Below are 20,057 nucleotides of genomic sequence, written 5' to 3'. Positions count from 1 at the left end.
TAATAAAACATATTTAAGACAACAAAACATACGTTCAAAACTAGAAACCTAAAAAATCATATTCAAAATCATTAACCTACAACATCAAAAGAAACAACAATTTCAATCGGTTAAATGGTGACATAAGCTTCAAATTAAAAGATTATTCATGAATCCTAAATTCTAGGGTTTTGTCGATCATTAATTTAGCAAATACAGTTATCTAGAATCACAATTATTCTTGATGGGGTGGCAGGAGTGGGATGATGGTGGTGTCATGGTGTACGAGACTAGGTGAAGCGATCATGGTGGCGTGGTGTAGTGTTTTTCAAGAATCAGGAGAGGGTGGACAACATAGATGAAGGGCGAAGAGGCGTCGACAGTATGGTAATGGAGGAGAAAGAAGTGAAGATGAAGGATGTTACTGTTTGAGTATCCCACATTGGTGCCACACTATCTTATAAGTATCTATATATGATGAAGTCTCCATTCTCTTCATAATGATTTTTTTTATAGAGACAATTTTGGACTACACATATATCTTAGATGGTATCAAACGAAAGGTCACGTGGGCAGTGGCGGTCTAGAATATTAAACTACATGGTTTTATAAAAAAATAGGTGGGTGAGGGGACCCACCGATGTGCATAGCCTCGCCACTACACGAATTATATATAAAAAAAATAGGTGGGTGAGGGACCCACCAATGTGCATAGTCTCGCCACTACACGAAGATCTTGTGTTTAACAAATAAGGTTTAAATTTTATTCAACTTATACTATATGAATTTGACAATATTATCTTCGTTTAGCTTCTCACACATTGTACGGATTTGGTGCAATTGGTCTGCTGCTGAAAGTAGACTTCTTTTGAGTGGTAGCTATTAGCCTAATAGATTGTTTGGGTTCATTTTGTGTTTGGACCTTGTTTAGCCCTTTAGCAAACCTTAGTCCATTTTTCTCTTTATTTATATTGTTTTCTCTAGCTTTCTTTTTTGTAACACTGATTATGTCAATATAAAAACCTTACTTCTCTTTTGTTAGTTTCCAGTAGCAAGGACTACCCTCAAGGCAAAATCAAGTGTTTTCTTTTTCATTTTCTTCTTTTACATGATAAATAGTTATGATGTTTTACATATGTTTTTTACGTTTGGGATGTGAGGGAAAGAAATTGAAGCAAGATCTTCCAGGTCATGCAGATGAGGTTTGTTTTTATTTCCTTTTTTTGTTTTGTTTTACTTCAAAGATAAATGGAAGATGCATCAGGAAAAAAGATAATAATCCAAAAACTCAAATAAGAAAGTAGTATTTTTCTTTTCCATATGTTTTTAGGTTTTTGCTGTGGATTGGAGTCCTCATGGTGAGAAAGAGAAAGTTGCATCGGTTGGTAGAGATAGAGTTTTGAAGTTATGGATGAGTTAAAGTGTTGTCATAAAGTGAAAAAAAAACTATATGTATATCAAAATGTAGATTTTAAAACGTCATACACTCATAACCATGTGGTCCAGTTTTTTTTTGATAATTTGTGTAACAGGATCATTGTATTTCGTTTATAACAGAGTTGAAAACAGTATAATACAATACATTGTTCATATGATTATTGCAACAAATCCATGAACATCATCTTGTGTTTTAGAAGCTTAAGAACTTCTTCTCTTTTAGGCTTTCAACAGTGTCCTTGATGCTTTCCTCAACTGTAGTAAACTTAACGCCTAAACTTTCTGCCTTTGTTCTTGATGCAACGAAAGGTGGTGTCCCAACATATTTGCTGTCTTTAAACCTGTCAAAATTTAAATAAAAAAATAAGTATTCCAGATTTGGAATTTTTTGGGGTCCATATAATGTTAAAAACACCCCTACCTTTCAGAAGAGACAAGAGCAGGATAGTTTTGGTTTATGATCTTCATGATATCTGAAGAGTGATATACATCTGCAACTATTAAGTATCTTCCATTTGCTTGGGGGTTCTCAAATGCTAAAATATGAGCGTTAGCAACATTTCTCACATCAACAAGTGCATAAATTCCATCTGGGAATATTTCCTTTCCTGCATATACATAATAACATAATACATCATTCAACACCTTGCACAACATAAAAATTTAGACTATGAATCGATCAATCATACATATGAATATTAGTTGTTGAAGACAATTACCAGTTTCAATTAAACCGATAAAGCCCTCAGAAGAGATGTTGAGAGTTGGTTGTAAAATAGGGCCGATGACAAACCCGGGATTTATAACCACCAACTCGAGACTGTTATTTTTAGAAAATTCTACTGCAGCATTCTCAGCCAGGGTCTTTGCAAGGGGATACCATAACTGTAAAATACAAAATAGTATTTGATTAATAAAGAAGTTAAAGTTTAAAAAACAATTTTATATATATATACCTCTTGTTGTTCACAGGTTTCCGGATCTGAAAACCAGGTTTCATCCACCAAAACACCAGACTCGAGAGGTTTTACACCGCACACAACTGCAGCTATGGAAGATGTTAAGACCACTCTTTTGAGAGATGGAACTTTTGCAGCTGATTTAAGAACATTAAGTGTCCCCTTCAAGGCAGGATCTAGCACTTGTGCCTAATAGAAATTAAGAAAAAAAAACAATCAGGAATTGTGTGTTGATAACATATGGGAAAGTTAATTGAGAGAAAAAGAAGGAAAAACAACCTGTTGGCCAGAAACTGGAAACATAATAGGAGACGCTGTATGAAAGACACAATGGCAACCCTTAACAGCAGAATCGAAAGATCCTTCTTCAAGCAAGCTAGCTTCAAACAATGAAAGCCTTTCCTTGGCTCCATCAAAATCAAGTAGGTGTTGTGTCTTTTTAGGATCATCTGCACCATATTTCAATGGAACAGTAGCTAATGCTATCAGAAGATATCAAACATAAACAAATCTGAAGAATGAAAAAGGTCAACAAGTTGACGCAAAGTCGGATTGATTATAAAACTTAGTACTTAGAATTCAAATCAACGATCTGAATGCCTCTTAAACAATATTAGGGATAAGAGACGGGTCAATTTTGGTCGCAGATCAATAATCTGATTCTGATTAATTATTCACTATAGCTAGTACTTGGATTGGATTCGAAAGCAGAAAATAGCATAAACAACGAATCTGATCCTTAAAAAGGTAGAAATGTAGGTTCCGAATGTTTTGAAATGATAGCAGATTAAAAGTCAAAATTAGAGAGAAGGAGAGGCTAACCGAGGGATCGGACAGTAGCATGAACAGTGTAGCCACGTTGAAGCAAGAACTTGACGAGCCATGAAGCTATGAATCCCGATGCACCTGTGACACAGACCACCTTCCCTTCTCCGATCATCTCTGAAACTGGGGAGTTTGTTGGAAGCTTTGTAATTTTGTATGTAGGAGAGTCAATTGGTATACAGGAGAATCAATGGGAAGCGCCGCCACCTTTTGCATGGGCCCACTCTTATGCTTTAATGAAAAAAAAAAAAAAATACATGCCTCGTTTACATGTTTTTGGGTTTTTTTTAGTAAATTACAGTTTGGTCATGTGGTTGGCACTCGTATTTTGGTTCTAAATATTAAAATGCATAATAAATTATATATTTATTTATTTTTATTTGGTGATTGATTTTTTCGTCTTGTGTTTTTATGTCTGAATGACTTAAAGAAATATATTTATCACTTTATACAAATTTAATCCTTAATATTTCTTTTCAAATTTAGTCTTTATTATTTTTTTTGTTGCAAAATAAATTGTTGTTTTTTAAACATTCAATATTTTATAACCGGTTTCTTTAGGTTTTATTATGATATTCTACGTGAGACAATCATTAATGATGAGTAATCTAAGCTGTTTGATTGTTTAGGTCTTGTGTTTTGAACGGAGTAACTTCTTCATTAAAATCTTAGTTTTTAACAATCTTTATATCCACGTGTTTGTATTTAAGTCTACTTCAACTTTCTTTTAGATTACTCCCGTTAAAAAGTAATACTCCATCCGTCCCATAATAATTGTCCACTTTTGACTTTTTAAGTCTTTATTCGTCAACTTTAACCTTAAATATTGTTATTTGTGTTATGTATTAGTTGTTGAAACTTATAGCAATGAAAAAACATTTAAAATAAAATCTATTCATAAATTTTGCATTAAGTTTTATATATCAAGGACAAAAATATTTAAGGTCAAAGTTGAAGAATAAAGACTTTAAAAGTCAAAAGTGGACAATAAATATGGGACGGAGGTAGTATATTTTTACTTATGATTTTTATATACATGCGTTCTTTATTAATGTATGTATGAACGTTTTTTTTTTAATAAAATCGTAAATAAAAATATATTATTTTTTAACAGGAGTAATTTAAACGAAAGTTGTAGTAGACTCAAATATAAATACGTGGATATAAAGTTCATTAAAATCTAAGATCGTATGAAGAATTTACGACATTCAGAACACAAGACCTAAGCACCAAGCAATCGAGGTCGCAGTGACCATAAGCATGAACAACCTCGAACACCTCATTAATGATTTTCCTATATAGGATACAGTGAGAAAAACCTAAATAAATCGTTCATAAGTACTGAATGTGTACAAAAACAACAAAAACTTATTTTGCAACAAAAAAATACTAAAGACTACACGTGCTAAAAAATATTAAGGACTAAATATGTACAAAATGAAAAATATATTACCCTACCAAGTCATTTATTCCTGTTTACCTGAAGTAGCCGGTAATAAGGACTGAAATGCGTACAGTTAAACAAGTTGAAGGGGCAAATATGGACGAAAAAAAAACTCAGTGACAAAATGTGTAAAAATTGAAAAATATATTACCCTTTTAAGTCATTATCCCTTTTAAAATTGTTACGGATGGTCTTCATGATTTCAATGGTCCTTATGGCCTTTAGACTCTCTGACTTTTACCCTTAACGACCCTTTGTTAACATGTAAAATGACCAATTTATCCATGTTTTGTTTTCTTGTTATCTTGTCTTTTTTTTTTTTTTTTTTTTTTTTTTTTTTTTTTTTAAAAATTTTGTTAACCATTTTTAAGAATTAAGGGACACACCTAGGGATGAGCGTTTGAACCAAAAACTCGAACCGAACCGAATTAGGCCCGAAGAAGTAATTCGGTTTGGGTTTCGGATATCTATATTAGGATTATTCGGTTCTCGGGGTTTTTGGTTTGGGTTACCTAAATAAGAGCTTATTCAGTTCTAAATACCCGACCCAAAATTGAAGAGTCATTTATTTTTAATACTAATTTACCTAGCTACACCGAAATTCAGTCGATCGCTCCTTATTCCTCTTTCATTAATTGTTGACAACATTGATGATATTTTTAAAGACGATGAGGTCGTGAAAGCTTTGGAAGAGAAAGAGAAAACAACCAATCAATATTTCTAAATAGTTAATTCGTGTTTGGTAAAGGATATGGTTAAAAAATTAAGATTCATATTTTAGTTTTGAGTGTTGAATGTTTAATGTTTAACTTATATACTTATATATGGATTTTTTTGGTTTAATGTTTCGAGTTTAATATATTGCTTCATAACTATATCTCAAGATTTTAGTGTTTGTATTTTACATTCTTATATCTCAAGAATAGTTAATTCGTGTTTACAATAAATTTGTAATCAACAAATTTGTTTCTATAAAAGTTCTGTTATGAAAGCATAAGCTACAAAAGTAATAAAAAACAGTGTTTATAATCATATTGTAATTGTTATTCAGGTTATGGAATCATAATACGATTTATTTGGTTCTTTTCAGTTATATTAAGCTGTTAATCATATTGTGAGTGTTATTCGAGTTATTCGGGTAACAATTGACCCAGACTGATTAATACCTGGAACAAACCAAATCTGTATTAGGTTAAACAGTATGGGTTTTGGTTCCTCTAATCAACCCTATTCGGTTTTGGGGTTATTTAGATTTGGGTCGATTCGGTCCGATTCCGACTATCCGCCCAACCCTACCACCGTTCACCGATGCCATTTCCTCTATCGTACATCACCACAAAATTAAAATCAATGCAGTAATAAACAAATTTGAGAAAAAACAAAATATACAAACTAGAAACCTAAAAAATCATATTCAATCTCATTAACATACAACATCAAATGAAATATCAATTTTAATTGGTTAAATGGTGATAAAAGCTTCAAAAGATTATTCATGAATCATAGATATAGGGTTTCGTCCATCATTAAATTAGCAAATTCAAGTATCTGAAATCACGATTATTCTTGATGGTGGTGAAGTCATGGTGTAGGGGACTAGGTGATGCAATGATGGTGGCGTCATGGTGTAGTGTTTTTCAGGAATCGAAAGAGGGTGGACAATAGATGAAGGGTGAAGAGGTGGCGATAGTGTGGTAATGGAGGAGAACTAAGGGAAGATGAAGGATGTTAATGTATCCCACATTGATGTCACACAATCTATAAGTGTCCATGTAACATCCGAATTCTGAGGTATTAAAAATATTAATTTAATTTAATTGCAATTGGAAGAGGCTCACGACGTGAGCCATAGTGGTCATGTCATGAGTAGGACCCTTGACTGTTTGACCCGTGTTCTCAGACCTCACGACGTGAGGCATAAGACCTCACGGCGTGAGTCATGCCTGATGATCCTAAACCCTAAAAATCGGGTATAAAACAGAATTAGGAGGCTAGGGTCGTCCATCCTCAGCCTCTTTCACTCCCAAGTCACTGAAAAACCCTAAATTCGGCCTTCTTGAACCCTTGAAGCCATTATTGGTGGTATTGGTGTGTTATAGTGGTTGATTTCCTTGAAGAAGAAGAAGAAGCTCTTATGGAGGTTCCTTTAGACGCGTTAAGCTCCTTCTAGTGGGATTTATGAGATCATAAGCCTCTGTAAGTCTCAAAGATCCCACCTTTCTCTTATAACCTTGCTAGATCTAGGGTATGGTTACCTTCTTTGCATGGGATATTGAATTATCATGCATGAGGTCCATAAAGTTAGCAACTTTATGGACCATTAAGTTATTTTCCGTGGTAGAACCCTTGGATCTGGATTTTGGTGCAAATTTTGGACTCCAAGTTTGAATCTTGATGTGTATACCTATCTTTTGACCTAACTAGTGTTTAAGTCATGCATGACTGAAAAGATATGATTTTTATGGTCCTTTAGGCTAGATATGGTATCCTAGAAAGTCCCAGCGTGCATCAAAAAGGATTAAGAGCTTAATGCTCATAGAACAGTTCTCATGACTTGAGAAGTATGGTCTCACAACGTGAGAATGGCTTTGCCTCGATCTGAAACCCTGAAATGAGTGAACTGAGTTGACTCGCTGTGTCGACCCAAGATGAGTTGACTCTCACGACGTGAGCCAGGGATGGTCACTGTAACGCCCGGGTTTCAGGGCTAAGCATATTTGTCAATTTAATAGTCTAGGTCAACTATTGTAACTCTTTTTGAAGTAATAAAGATGAAATATTTGAGTATTATGTGAATTATGTGTATTTATGTGCTTACAATTTAATTATAAATAAAGAATAAAAATAAGCGTCAAAATTAAAGTGTGATATAAGCCCGATATCTCTACATAAAGTTGTATAATATGTATCAAGGTTTCCGTACATATAAAGAACGCCGAAATCCGAGTTACAACGAAGAAGTTATGGCCCGTCGAAGTTTTACGGCAAAACCGGCATAGCACCGGGAAGCGTAAATAGTGAATTTACGATAGAGTGAGATTTAGCCTTAGAAATCTAAACGAAAGTTGTAGAATATGTTAAACTAAGAACGTCGATAAAAAGAACGCCCAAATCTGACTTCGTATGAGGAAGTTATGATTTTTCTAAGATTCGGCTTAGCAGTGCACGACCCGAAACTCGAATTTTTGTTCGAGCGGTTTTTGGCTTACGCGACCTAAATGAGAGTTGAAGATCTCATTAATAGGAACTCAACGGTAAAAAGATGGATGAAAACGGAGTTCGTATGAAGGAGTTACGAATTCTTCGCGGTCATTTAACAGTCTAAACGCCTCTTACTGTTAAATTTGAGATCGGTCGAGAATTAGCCGACAGAGCCTAAATGAAAGTTTTAGATCTTGTTTTTACCTACGCATGGAAAAAAAGAACGTCGAAAACAGATCTCGTATGCGAAAGTTACGGGGTTTAGAAGTTGGCAGAGTGCTGCTGCAAAAGAGGTGACGTGGCTGAATATGGGCCAAGGCTTTCTCCCCAAGGAAAGCCATCAGATGATGACACGTGGCACTGAATCGGCGAGTCAGTGAACCGACTCGGTGAGTCCATCAGGATTTCACCCTATAAATAGAAGTGTCGGGTTCTCTCATTTCTCACACCTTTCCCCACTTCTTTCTCTCTCTACACTCTCTCTAGCCTATCCTAACCCCCCTAAAGCCTAGGTAAACCCCCTAGCACCCGAAGGAAGCCCCGAGGCTCCTGGAGTCCCGAGAAAAGAGCCTTTCGGCTTGGGAACGCTGCTCCAGCGAAGCCCGGTTTTCGAGAAAACCCGCTGTAAGTGAGCTATACCTATCCTATCTTTAGTTTAGCTTATGTTTTAATATAGTAATGTTATTAGGACCTTATAATAAGTACTTGGGCTATTATTATGGGTTATATAAGTATCGTTTAACGCTTATATAATAGTAATAATAGCTAGACTACTAATTAGTCGCGGTGAATATTAGACTAAACCCTAGTGGCAATGATACTAGGTTTTGCCGAAAGAAAAGTATGTTAAGAGTAACGAAGTGTTGTCCAAGCGCCGAGTCACCACCTACTCAGGTGAGTGCATATTTACTTTCAGCTTACACATAGATATGAAGTATTTTATATAAATTACGTGCTATGTGTGCATATTATCTGAATACTTGCTATCTATGCTGGATGAACATTGTTATACATGTTTTCAATGATTTAAACTGTATATGTATTTTATATCTATGAAAATGTTGAGGTAAAACATGGGTAGATGTAATAGGTGATGTGTGATAAAATGATGAGAGGCCTCGATGTTGATGTTGTTGATTTTGTCATCTAGCGGAGTATGGATGACGACCACGGACTCTTCTAGACAGTCCAGTTGAACACTAGCAGGCTCGCAACCTGTAGGTGTTTGTGAACGATGTGTTCACTGGTGTACTCCATCCCCCACATGGTTGCCTTTAGGACATTTATTGCTGAGGAATCCCCTTAGCAGTAGTGTCCGTCCCGATGATGATCCTTAGGCTAGGTCCCTTATGATAGGTGTTTAGGGACGTAAAGTGAGGATAACGGGAACGGGTAATCGGTTTATTGTTGATTGGTGAAATTAATAAACTTATTTATTGTGGGTTGAAAACCCTATGTGCTCACCAGGCTCCCAAGCCTGACCCACTCAGTTTTATGTATTACAGGTAGTGGCGCTTGAGCATAGATATGATGTTGGACGAGGGATTACGGATATAGGCCTGTAGATATGAAATAATGTAGTAAGGCTTATATTGTACTGTTTATGCTTTTGATCTGTACGAACATGACATCCCAAGTCTTTTAATGAAATACATTTCTATGGAAATGCTTTTGATAAATCTTTATCATATTTTGTTTTGGGACAAATTCCGCAACACTTTTATTTAAAATGTTACTCTGATTTTTAAACAAAACATAAACAAACCGGTCTTTTCTGGCCGTGATTTTGGGGATGTCACAGTCACGACGTGAGGATGGAATAATGAGGAAAGTTGACCATTGACCTTGACCGTTGACTTTGACTTTGACCATGGTTGACCAAGTTTGACTTCTAAGGATATTTTGGTAATTTGGGTTTTTAATGGAATTAGTCATATGGTGGTTACATGCAGTTGAGTTGGAGCTGTGAATTGGGATTTAATTATCAATTTAGCACTATTTGTGAGGTGAGTTTTCCTCACTATACTGACAGGGTTGAAGGCACCAATGCCGACCCTTCTTTTAGATTGTTATCCTGGTTATCGCATGATGATATGCTTAGTGACTTGTTAGGTCGGTATCCTGGTATATATGATGATGCTATGTTTAGTGACCTGTTAGCTCGGTATCTTGGTTTACAGGATGATGCTATGATTAGTGAACTGTTAGATCGGTCTGACTGTTTATATATGATAGCATTTGTTATCTATGTGTTGATTGTATGTTTGGGGTTGGGTTGAGGCGGACCTGCTTTGTGTTGTAGGCCAACATACCCAGGGCGGCCCAGATAGACTACAGGCCCAATGGGGCATGTCAGTAAGGCCGAAGGCCCGGAGAACGGTCCAGACAAGCTGAAGGCCCGGTAGGGTGGACCAGACATGCTGAAGGTTCTGAGAGTGAGCCAAATATACTGAAGGTCTGGTGAGGGTGGTCCAGTCATACTATAGACTCTATATGCATGTTGTTTATTATGATATGGTTATGGTTTGTATGACGTTGGTATTTTGGGGGAACTCACTAAGCTTCGGGCTTACAGTTTTGGATTTTGTTTCAGGTACTTCAGATGATCGCAGGAAGGCAAATGCGTGATCGTGCACCTCCTCGCATTTTTATGATTTGATTTCTGGGATACTCTGATATGAAATTATTTTGAAAACATTTTGTAATAAATAATGGTTTTTGAATGCTTGAAAAAGTTTTAAATTTTTATGAATATTATGGATGTTACAATGTAAATTTCTTAATTATCAATATGATGGTTGTATGACTTTGATCACTATTATTCATTATGTTATGATACTGTACATGAAGTCATCCACCCTCAGACGTTTCCACCGTTCTAGTTTAGGGGTGTGACATGAGGGGCAAAGATGAGGTGCCAACAATGTGGTAATGAAGGAGAAAGAGAGGAAGATGAGGGATGCTAGTGTATCTCACATCAGTGTCATCGATCCTATAAATGTTTATATATGTTGTAGTCCCACTTCTCTCCATAAAAACTCTTTTGTAAAGACAATATTAGACTCCATATATATCTTACATGGTATCAGAGCCGACGACTGCACCTTATGACTTAACACATCTTGATCTATCCTTATTGAGCCTCTGTCTCGAAGGAGAGGGGGTGTCAATGTATCCCAAATCGACGCTACATGGTACTATAAATGTCTACATATGTTGGAGTCTCCCCTTTCTCCATAAGGGCCCTTTTGGATAGAAAATCTTGAGCTCCACATATATCTTACATTAAGGTTCTTCCGCAGACTACTCGGAGTTGCAAATTTTAGGGTGTGTTGCATATGCTCACATTGACAATAGTAAGCTGAATCCCGGAGCCATTAATGTATTTTTATTGGTTTCAAATTATGTGTTGAAATGACGTTTTCAACAAAATTGAGTTATATTACTCACCCAACAACATGTCGATTCTCAATATGGTTTTTTGCCAAAAGTTTTAGATTCATATTCGACTTCTCCTAGGCCTATTTATTCCTATTAGAGTGCTCAAATTCATATGGAGCACACTATCTCTTCAGAAAATAGCTAAATCAAAACAATTTGCTCCATGCGCATAATATTGATTTATCGACTCCTTCGGGTTCATCACCCAATCCAGTTCTATTACAAATGATAGCAATCGGAAGGTTATTAGACCTCCTTGAATGTTCAATAATGTTGCTAATTCAATTGTTTATGTATTTTTAGTTGCCGATGAAATGGAAAATTATCAAGAACCTTCATCTTATACCGATGCAATTTCTACTTCTGATTCTGACAAATGGATGACAACAATGAAAGAAGAAATGAAATCTTTGGAAAATAATAAGAACTATAAGCTTGTTAAATTACCCAATGAAAAAAGCCAATTAGGTGCAAATATGTGAACAAGAAAAATAAGGATGTTAGATTCAAAGCCCAACTCACTGCAAAATTGTATAGACAAATACGCGTGATAGTTTTACTGAAGTGTTTTCACCTGTTGTCAAGCATAGCTCCATATGTACTTTACTTAACATTGTTGCAATGCATGATTTGGAGCTTTAATAACTTGATGTTGATATCAGTATATTTATATATACATTTCACATGATATGTAAGTATTTTGAGATATGTTTTGGTATAAATTTAAGATAAATGATACTGATTGAGTTTGGAAATATGTTTTGTAGCTAAAAAGACATATCTGGAATGAAAAGGAGTCGGGACTGGTCTGGAATTGATGAAGCAAAAATCAAGTGAATAAATAGCAGTACATGACGCGTGAATGTGATGCGTTGGAGTAGAAGAGTTCAAGTCATACAGAAAGAGTTGCAAAACACGATACGTCCATAAACTCTACACGGCACATTTTAAAGTCGGTCATAAGAAGTATAAATAGAGCCATATCTTTTACCTAAAGAGTATGCAACATTCTTGAGCGACCAAAAGCAGTTTTAAGGAGATTCAAGGTTCGAGATGCAATTTGGATCAAGAATTTAAAGGATCGGGAGTGAATCATTCAGTTTGTATGTTTAGCATTCAAATTATGTTTACTATGTGTTTTTACTTTCTGAACATGGGCTAAAAGATATTTGTTTTCATTTAGAGTAGTCGAACCCTAATTTCATGAGTTGATTTCTATTGATTGGATATTAATAGTTGTTTAATTTATCATGTTAGTATGATCAAAGATCCATATGTGTTAAAGAATTTATTTTTATAATTTATTATTGAGTTAATATAATTTAGATGATCATTCTGACTGTGTTGGATTCAATTATAACTGTTTTATGATCATTAAGACGATTATAACTATTAATTGACCAAATTATAGGGTTAGGTTATAACCAATGTGAGACTAACCCACTTGGTACATGCTTTCCATCTTAGATTGGAGGTCGATCGAGTTCTAATCCAGGCGTTGACAAATTCTACTAATTTGGCGATACGAATTTCTAATCACCAACCAACCCTTAAAAAAGGGTTAGGTTATGAAGTTATTAACTTTAATGTGTATGAACTACATTTGATGGCCATTCAGCGTAATTAATTGATTTTATAACCGTTGAGATCAATATGATCAAATCTTGCATGATACGAACTAAAGACCGATAATAGGCAAAAATTAATCTACATGACCATTTTGATTAAAGTCCTTAGAGTCATAGGATTAGTAATCGAATCAAGAAAACTAATCAAGATAGGAATCGGTAGATGACGAATTAAAACCCATTTCATTTATGAGAGCAATAATTGAAGGATGGAATCAAATCTAAGTGAAAACACATTTATTATTTGTTTCTAAATCCAATTTCCAGTTTTGCTTTATTTTAGATTGTTTGTTCAAGTGTTCATTGTTTTAGAATTAAAAACAACAACTTCCCCAACTTTAATTGCTGTCTTTTTAGTTTAAATAATAAACAGATTTTCTGAACTAAATCACACTTGTTCCCCTTGAATTCGACATTGTCTTACCAAAGCTATATTGCATACAATTAGGTACACTTGTCTAGTTGTGTAATAGTTTCTAACGTATTTCCTTCTATAAAATTGAGATTTGGTTTTACACATCAAGTTTTTAGCGTCATAATAAATTTATAAGGTCTAAATCCTAAACCCGTCAATCCGATATGAACTTGACAAGAGAATAAATTGATTGACACGATACGATATTGATAATTAAACGGGTCGGGCTAGGGTCAATCTACCTCAACCCTCAACCCGTTTAAGTTTCAAATCGAAACGAGCACGACATGACACGATTGGCACCTCTAGGTTAAAGTGTTATACAGTCAAGAAAGCTTTATGTATATAAAGATGTAGATTTTAAAACATCATACATACACGCCTAAACTGCAAATTTGGCAATGGTGTTGTGAATTTTGCATAATTAGGCGGCTTCCAAGTGTAACAAACCATGTGGTTTGGTTTTTTTGATAAATTGTGCAACAGGATCCTTGTATTTCATTTATAATAGAGATAAAAACAGTATAAGTGATTCAATAAATTTTTCATGTGATTGTTGCAACAATCTCAATAATACAGTTTACACGTACATAAAATAATCCATGAACATCATCTGGTGTTTTAGAAGCTTAGGAGCTTCCTCTCTTTTAGGCTTTCAACAGTGTCCTTGATGCTTACCTCAACCGTAGTAAACTTAACTCCTAAACTTTCCGCCCTTGTTCTTGATACAAAGAAAGGTGGTGTCCCTTCGTACTTGTTGTCTTTATACCTATCAAAGTTCAAATAAAAAAAGACAAGTAGTCCAGATTTAGCATTTTTTTTGGGTCCATATAAAGTTAAAATGAACCTAAAAATAGGTTATAAATAACTAAATACCTACCTTTCTGAATAGTCAAAGGCAGGATAGTTTTGGTTTATGATCTTCATGATCTCTGAAGAGTGATTTACATCTGCAACCATAATGTATCTTCCATTTGCTTTGGGGTTCTCAAATGCTAAAATATGAGCAATAGCAACATCTCTTACATCGACAAGTCTATAGATTCCATCTGGAAATACTTCCTTTCCTGCATATACATAACACATCATTCACACCTTAACAAATATAATCAAGATTTGAGTATGCAATAAGTTTAAATGAATCGATGAATCATGCATGTGGATATTAGTTGTAGGAGACGATTACCAGTTTCAATTAAACCAATAAATCCCTTAGAAGTGATGTTGATAGTTGGTTGTAAGACAGGGCCAATGACAAACCCGGGATTTATAACCACCAACTCAAGACCGTTATTGTTAGAAAATTTTACTGCAGCATCCTCAGCTAGGGTCTTGGAAAGGGGATACCATAACTGTAAAATATAAAATAATATTTGATTAATAAAGATATGCGACCACACTAAGTTTTAGAAGCAATTATACCTCTTTTTGTTCACAAGTTTCCGGATCTGAAAACCAGGTTTCATCCACCACAGCACCAAACTCAGGAGGTTTTACGCCACATATAACTGCAGCTATGGAAGATGTCAAGATCACTCTTTTGAGAGATGGAATTTTTGCAGCTGATTTAAGAACATTAAGTGTCCCCTTCACTGCAGGATCTAGTAATTGTGCCTAATGGAAATTAAGAAAGACAAAACAATCAGGAAATGTGCGTTTTCATATCATATTTGTGTTGACAACAAATGGGAAAGTTAATTAAGAGTAAAAGAAAGAAAACAAACCTTTGGGTCAGAAACTGAAAATATAACAGGAGAGGCTGTATGGAAGACACATTGACAACCATTAACAGCAGATTCGAAAGATCCTTCTTCAAGCAAGCTAGCTTCAAACAAAGAAAGCCTTTCCTTAGCTCCATCTAAAGCAAGTAGGTGTTGTGTCTTTTTAGGATCATCTGCACCACATTTCAATGGAACCAGTAGCTAATGCTATCAGAACAAATCAAACATAAAGGAATCTCAAGAATGAAAAAGGTCAACCAGTTAATGCGAAGTCGGATTGATCATATAACTTACTACGTAGACTTCAAATCAACAATCTGAATACCTCTTAACACTCGGTTTTGGTCAGAGGTCAACAATCTGACTCTGATTAATTATTCAATAAAGCTAGTATTTGGATTGGATTCGAACGCAGAAAATAGCATAAACAACGAATTTAATCCTTTAAGAGAGTAGAAATGTAGGTTCAGAGTATTTTGAAATGGTAGCTAATTAAAAGTCAACGTAGAAAGGAGAGGCTGACCGAGGGAGCGGATAGTAGCATGAACAGTGTAGCCACGTTGAAGCAAGAACTTGACTAGCCATGAAGCTATGAATCCCGAAGCTCCGGTAACACAGACTACCTTCCCTTCTCCTATCATCTCTCTGAAACCGGGGGAAACTGAGCTGATGGAGACTGAAAGAGTGACGCTTGTTAATTTTGTATATGGGAGAATCAATTGGATCGGGAATTAATGGCCAATGGGAGTGCCACCACCATTGACCATTAGCCCCACTTGTGCTTTGATGAAAAAAATACATGCCTCGTTGCTCGTTGTCCTATGAAAGAATCGATTATATGTAAATTACAGATTTGGTCCCTGTAGTTGGACTTCATCTGCAGTTTTGTGCCACATTTTGAAAAGTTGTTGCGGATGCTCCTCATGGTTTCAAAATGTTACAAATTGGTCTTTTAGGCTTTGGATGTTACCGTCAGTGGCCATCCGTTAAGGCGTTAACCACATGTGAAATTACCGGTTTACCTATATTGTGCTGTTTTGACTTTTGTTATCTTATTTTTTTTTTTATTTTTTTTTTCAATTTATTAACGACCACTGTTTCTATCAAATCCCATCAATAGGGCTGTGTCACACCCTCGAACCAGACGGCGGAAACGTCCGGGGGCTGTCGTGACTCAATTGTATACCATAACATTGAATATATATGAAACATAACAACATTCGTCGTCATTCATCAATACAGTACAACCAGTAGCGTTTACATGAAATTCATTGGTTAAACATTACATTCCCTAAAATTAAATTGTTCAATTCATACATAGATAAACTGCAACCGTCACTGAATATGATTTCCCTTGATTCACTGGTTCCCTGAGAATACAAGTATTTTGAAAAACGTCAACATATGAAATGTTGGTGAGTTCATAAGTAATGTTTGAAATCCAATGTTTGTATTGTTTGAAAACCACCAGAAAATCTGATATTTTCTGAAATGAAAAACTTTCGAAAATGTTTGTGAAGATCCATAGGTATGCCTGTTTGTTTCTGTACTTGTGAAAATTGTTTATTAAAAATTATATGCGTTTCGAATCCGATATGTTTGAAAAACCTAGGAAAACCCGATGTTTTCCTAATCCTTTGATATCCGTTAAGTTGCGTTGAAACCATTACAAAGATAGGAGTGTCATTCCCAGGCAACGTTGGATTATTTTTGAGCATGATTATTTACTACAAACCCGCATTACACAAACGCCCAGTTCATAGTAATACTAACGATCCCGAAGGCGTCGTTCGTACAAATCACGTTATCCAGCCGCCCTGACTATGTGTCGTCCCACATCCGAAGAGTAAGAGGACACGAAGGCCTCGATGACTCTATTAATCGGTTGGGGATAATATGCGTACGAGGGGTCCCCGACCCGCCTCGCAAAATATGCAGACTTTTCTAGCAATACCAAGGACCCTTGGGGACCAGTGGTATACAAGCCATTGAAAGTCCCTCTACGTTGTGCCAAGTCGGTGAAACTCAACACTTCGTAGAAAATATGCGTCTTCGGGCCTTAAGATCAGGTCATTGGGCTAGCTAGGCCCAACAAGCAAGATTTTACACTTTTGGGGCCCGAAGATGGTGCATAGACGTCTGTGCACACTCGTATGTAAGCTAAGTTCCCAAACGTTATTTGTATGAATCGTAGTGTAGTAGTGTCGTAGTGTTAGTAGTTGTAGATTTCTATTGGTTCGAGACCGAGCCAATTCGTTTAACAACGACTTTTGGTATTGTAATGTATTGTATTTCGTCGAAAGCCGCGGTGCCATTATTTGATCAAATTGTGTATATTGAATTAGCCTTGAAATTTTTCTGTTTCCAGCCCCTCATTGTTTGTAAAATTTACATTTTCAACCCTTTTATTAAATACTTCCCGGTTTGGTCCTTAAACTAATTTTCTTGACATTTTAACACCAAAAATTATTGAAATTAATATTTTTCAGCATATTTTTCATAGAAAACAGTTTAAGTCCCTGAAAATGCAGTTTTCTCGGTTTTAATCCCTTCTTTTCGCAACTTTGACAATTTTGGCCCACATTGGAAAATTTTTGCAACTTTGGCCCTTTTTAAATTTAAAAAGCATTCTAAACCTTTGAAAAGGATTTGGAACACTTATAGTCCACTGTTTTACAGAAAATCACAGTTTTGGCCCTCCAAAACAGAAAAATTCGCATAATGGGCCTCATTGGGCCAAAAATGTCATTTTTAGCCCATTAAGCTTGGAATTTATGTTTTTAATCCCCTAAATGAGTATATTTCCAGAAATTGATTTATGGAAACTGTTTTGGCACACTTCATCCAGCAGAATTCGTGATATGCCAATTTGGACCCTTAATTTTGTATTTTTCACATTTTAGGCCCAAAATTTGTGTTTTTAATCCAAAGAAAATTGTTACTAAACCACTTAGCCATTTTTCTTGAAACACTTTGTATGTAGAAATATATTTGAAGCTAAAATCATTTCACACAAGATATATCTCGGTTTTGAGGGGTTTTATGGCTAGATCCAACATTATAACACACAAATGCATACATATAAGCATGGAAATCATACAAGGCATACAAAACACATATAGATCTACACTTTCACTTGTATTCCCCCCCCCCCCCCCCCCCACAAAACTCATAAAAACAGAAAATAGGGGGTATGAAGCTCACCTTGGGTGTTGATTCGGTTTTTGAAGAAAGATTGGAAGAAATGAAGTGATTTTTGGCCTTTGCACTCCTTGATGAAATTTTCGAGTTTATGGGGTTTCTAGAGTGCAAGATCATGATTTTTGCATGGATTAGGAAGAGATTTTTGATAAATAAGGAATACAAGTCATAGATCCAAGCAAAACCTTACCTTAGATGATGATTTTGTGGAAGAACTTCCTTGAATGCTTCCTAATTTTCGAGATTTTGGATGGAGAAGAGGAAGAAGTCTTGAGTGAATTTTAGAGAGAGTTTGTGAGTGTTTTGTGTGTGTGTGGTGTTGCTCTCGGCCGAGTTCAAGAAGAGAGAGGGAGATATAGACATGAAGTGATGTGCATGGATACATGGAATGTATTTGCATGGAGATCCACAAGACAATAAGGAGGTGGCACACTAAGGTCAACCCTCTTCTTGGGCTTGAGCTTTTGGGCCGAGAATAATGGAGGAAATGAGGGTGTTTGGGCCTTAAATACTTAAGCCCAATTTTCATGGTTAAGTTGAGTGATTTTTGGTCCAAATAAATTTAAATGTGATTTTTATGACTTGTTAGGGTCAAATTAGGTTAATTATGGTTCATAGTCATTAATTTATTTCATTCTAGGTCCAACATGGCTCACAATATTGAAATAAATAGATGTGAGTCCAATTAGAGCCCAATTAGGGTTCTAAGCCCATGATAGTCCAATTGGAAGCTTATTGGTCCATTTGGATCCAATAAGGAAGTTCTAGTCCAAAATAGACTTAACAAGAACTTCTAGGGTTTTCCAATTGTTTGATGACTACTTGTAGTACTTGTATAATGTATTTGATTGAAGTTTTTGATTCACATTAACTTGAATGTTTAGATTACATGACACAAAATTTCCAGTTGTGACATCATCCCCCCGTTAGAGGGAATTTGTCCCGAAATTCTGTTTGAAAGCTAGATTTGAGAATGCTAGAATAGGTGAGGGTACTTCTGCTTCATTTGATCTTCGCGTTCCCACGTGAATTCTGGCCCACGCTTTGCGTTCCACCGTACCTTCACGATCGGGATGCGGCTCTGCTTAGTACGCTTCACCTCCCTGTCCATGATTTCGATTGGTTCTTCGACGAACAGGAGATTCTCATTGATTTCGATTTCGTCAAGAGGAATGACAAGGGTTTCATCTGATAGGCACTTTTTCAGATTAGAGACATGAAACACGGGGTGTACACCGTTTAGCTCCGCGGGTAGTTGTAGTCTGTATGCTACTGGACCTATTCGGGCGACGATTTCGAAAGGTCCAATGTATCGCGGGTTCAGCTTTCCCCGTTTTCCGAAACGTATAACCCCCTTCCAGGGTGAGACTTTCAACAGTACTCGATCACCGACCTGGAATTCTAAGGGTTTTCGCCGTTTATCGGCGTAGCTCTTTTGTCTGTCACGCGACGCTTGCAATCGAGCTCTGATCTGAACGATCTTTTCTGTGGTTTCGCGAATAATCTCCGGTCCTGTTAGTGCCCTGTCCGACGTATGTGTTCTTGCTAGCTGGGTGTCACCTACTTCAGCCCAACATAACGGTGATCTACATTTACGCCCGTACAGTGCTTCGAAAGGGGCCACCTTGATGCTCGAATGATAACTATTGTTATATGAGAATTCGTTCAACGGCAGGTGGGTATCCCAAGACTTTCCGAAGTCTATTACACATGCACGAAGCATGTCTTCAAGCGTCTGAATGGTTCGTTCGCTTTGACCGTCCGTTTGTGGGTGATACGCGGTGCTCATATCGAGATGAGTTCCCA

At 36.1% G+C, this 20,057-nt stretch overlaps 2 protein-coding genes across 2 annotated transcripts; both read right to left on the bottom strand.

Moving 5' to 3' along the window:
* Positions 1-1,463: 1,463 nt before the first annotated feature.
* Positions 1,464-3,429, bottom strand: LOC111899021 (phenylacetaldehyde reductase). Its single transcript, XM_023894939.1, has 6 exons — positions 3,198-3,429; positions 2,655-2,824; positions 2,373-2,564; positions 2,136-2,301; positions 1,838-2,024; positions 1,464-1,757 (listed from the first exon to the last, which is right to left on the bottom strand). The coding sequence occupies exons 1-6, from the start codon at positions 3,313-3,315 to the stop codon at positions 1,610-1,612; spliced, it is 981 nt and encodes a 326-aa protein (XP_023750707.1). The 5' UTR covers positions 3,316-3,429; the 3' UTR covers positions 1,464-1,609.
* Positions 3,430-13,804: 10,375 nt separating this feature from the next.
* LOC111898834 (phenylacetaldehyde reductase) lies at positions 13,805-15,836 on the bottom strand. Its single transcript, XM_023894754.3, has 6 exons — positions 15,574-15,836; positions 15,054-15,223; positions 14,752-14,943; positions 14,516-14,681; positions 14,210-14,396; positions 13,805-14,098 (listed from the first exon to the last, which is right to left on the bottom strand). The coding sequence occupies exons 1-6, from the start codon at positions 15,689-15,691 to the stop codon at positions 13,951-13,953; spliced, it is 981 nt and encodes a 326-aa protein (XP_023750522.1). The 5' UTR covers positions 15,692-15,836; the 3' UTR covers positions 13,805-13,950.
* Between the last annotated feature and the right edge of the window lie 4,221 nt (positions 15,837-20,057).

Source organism: Lactuca sativa, chromosome 4, assembly GCF_002870075.4.
Source record: "Lactuca sativa cultivar Salinas chromosome 4, Lsat_Salinas_v11, whole genome shotgun sequence".
NCBI classification, from domain to species: Eukaryota; Viridiplantae; Streptophyta; class Magnoliopsida; order Asterales; family Asteraceae; genus Lactuca; species Lactuca sativa.
Note: the sequence above shows the minus strand (reverse complement) of the source record. Positions and strands in the feature narration are given on the sequence as shown.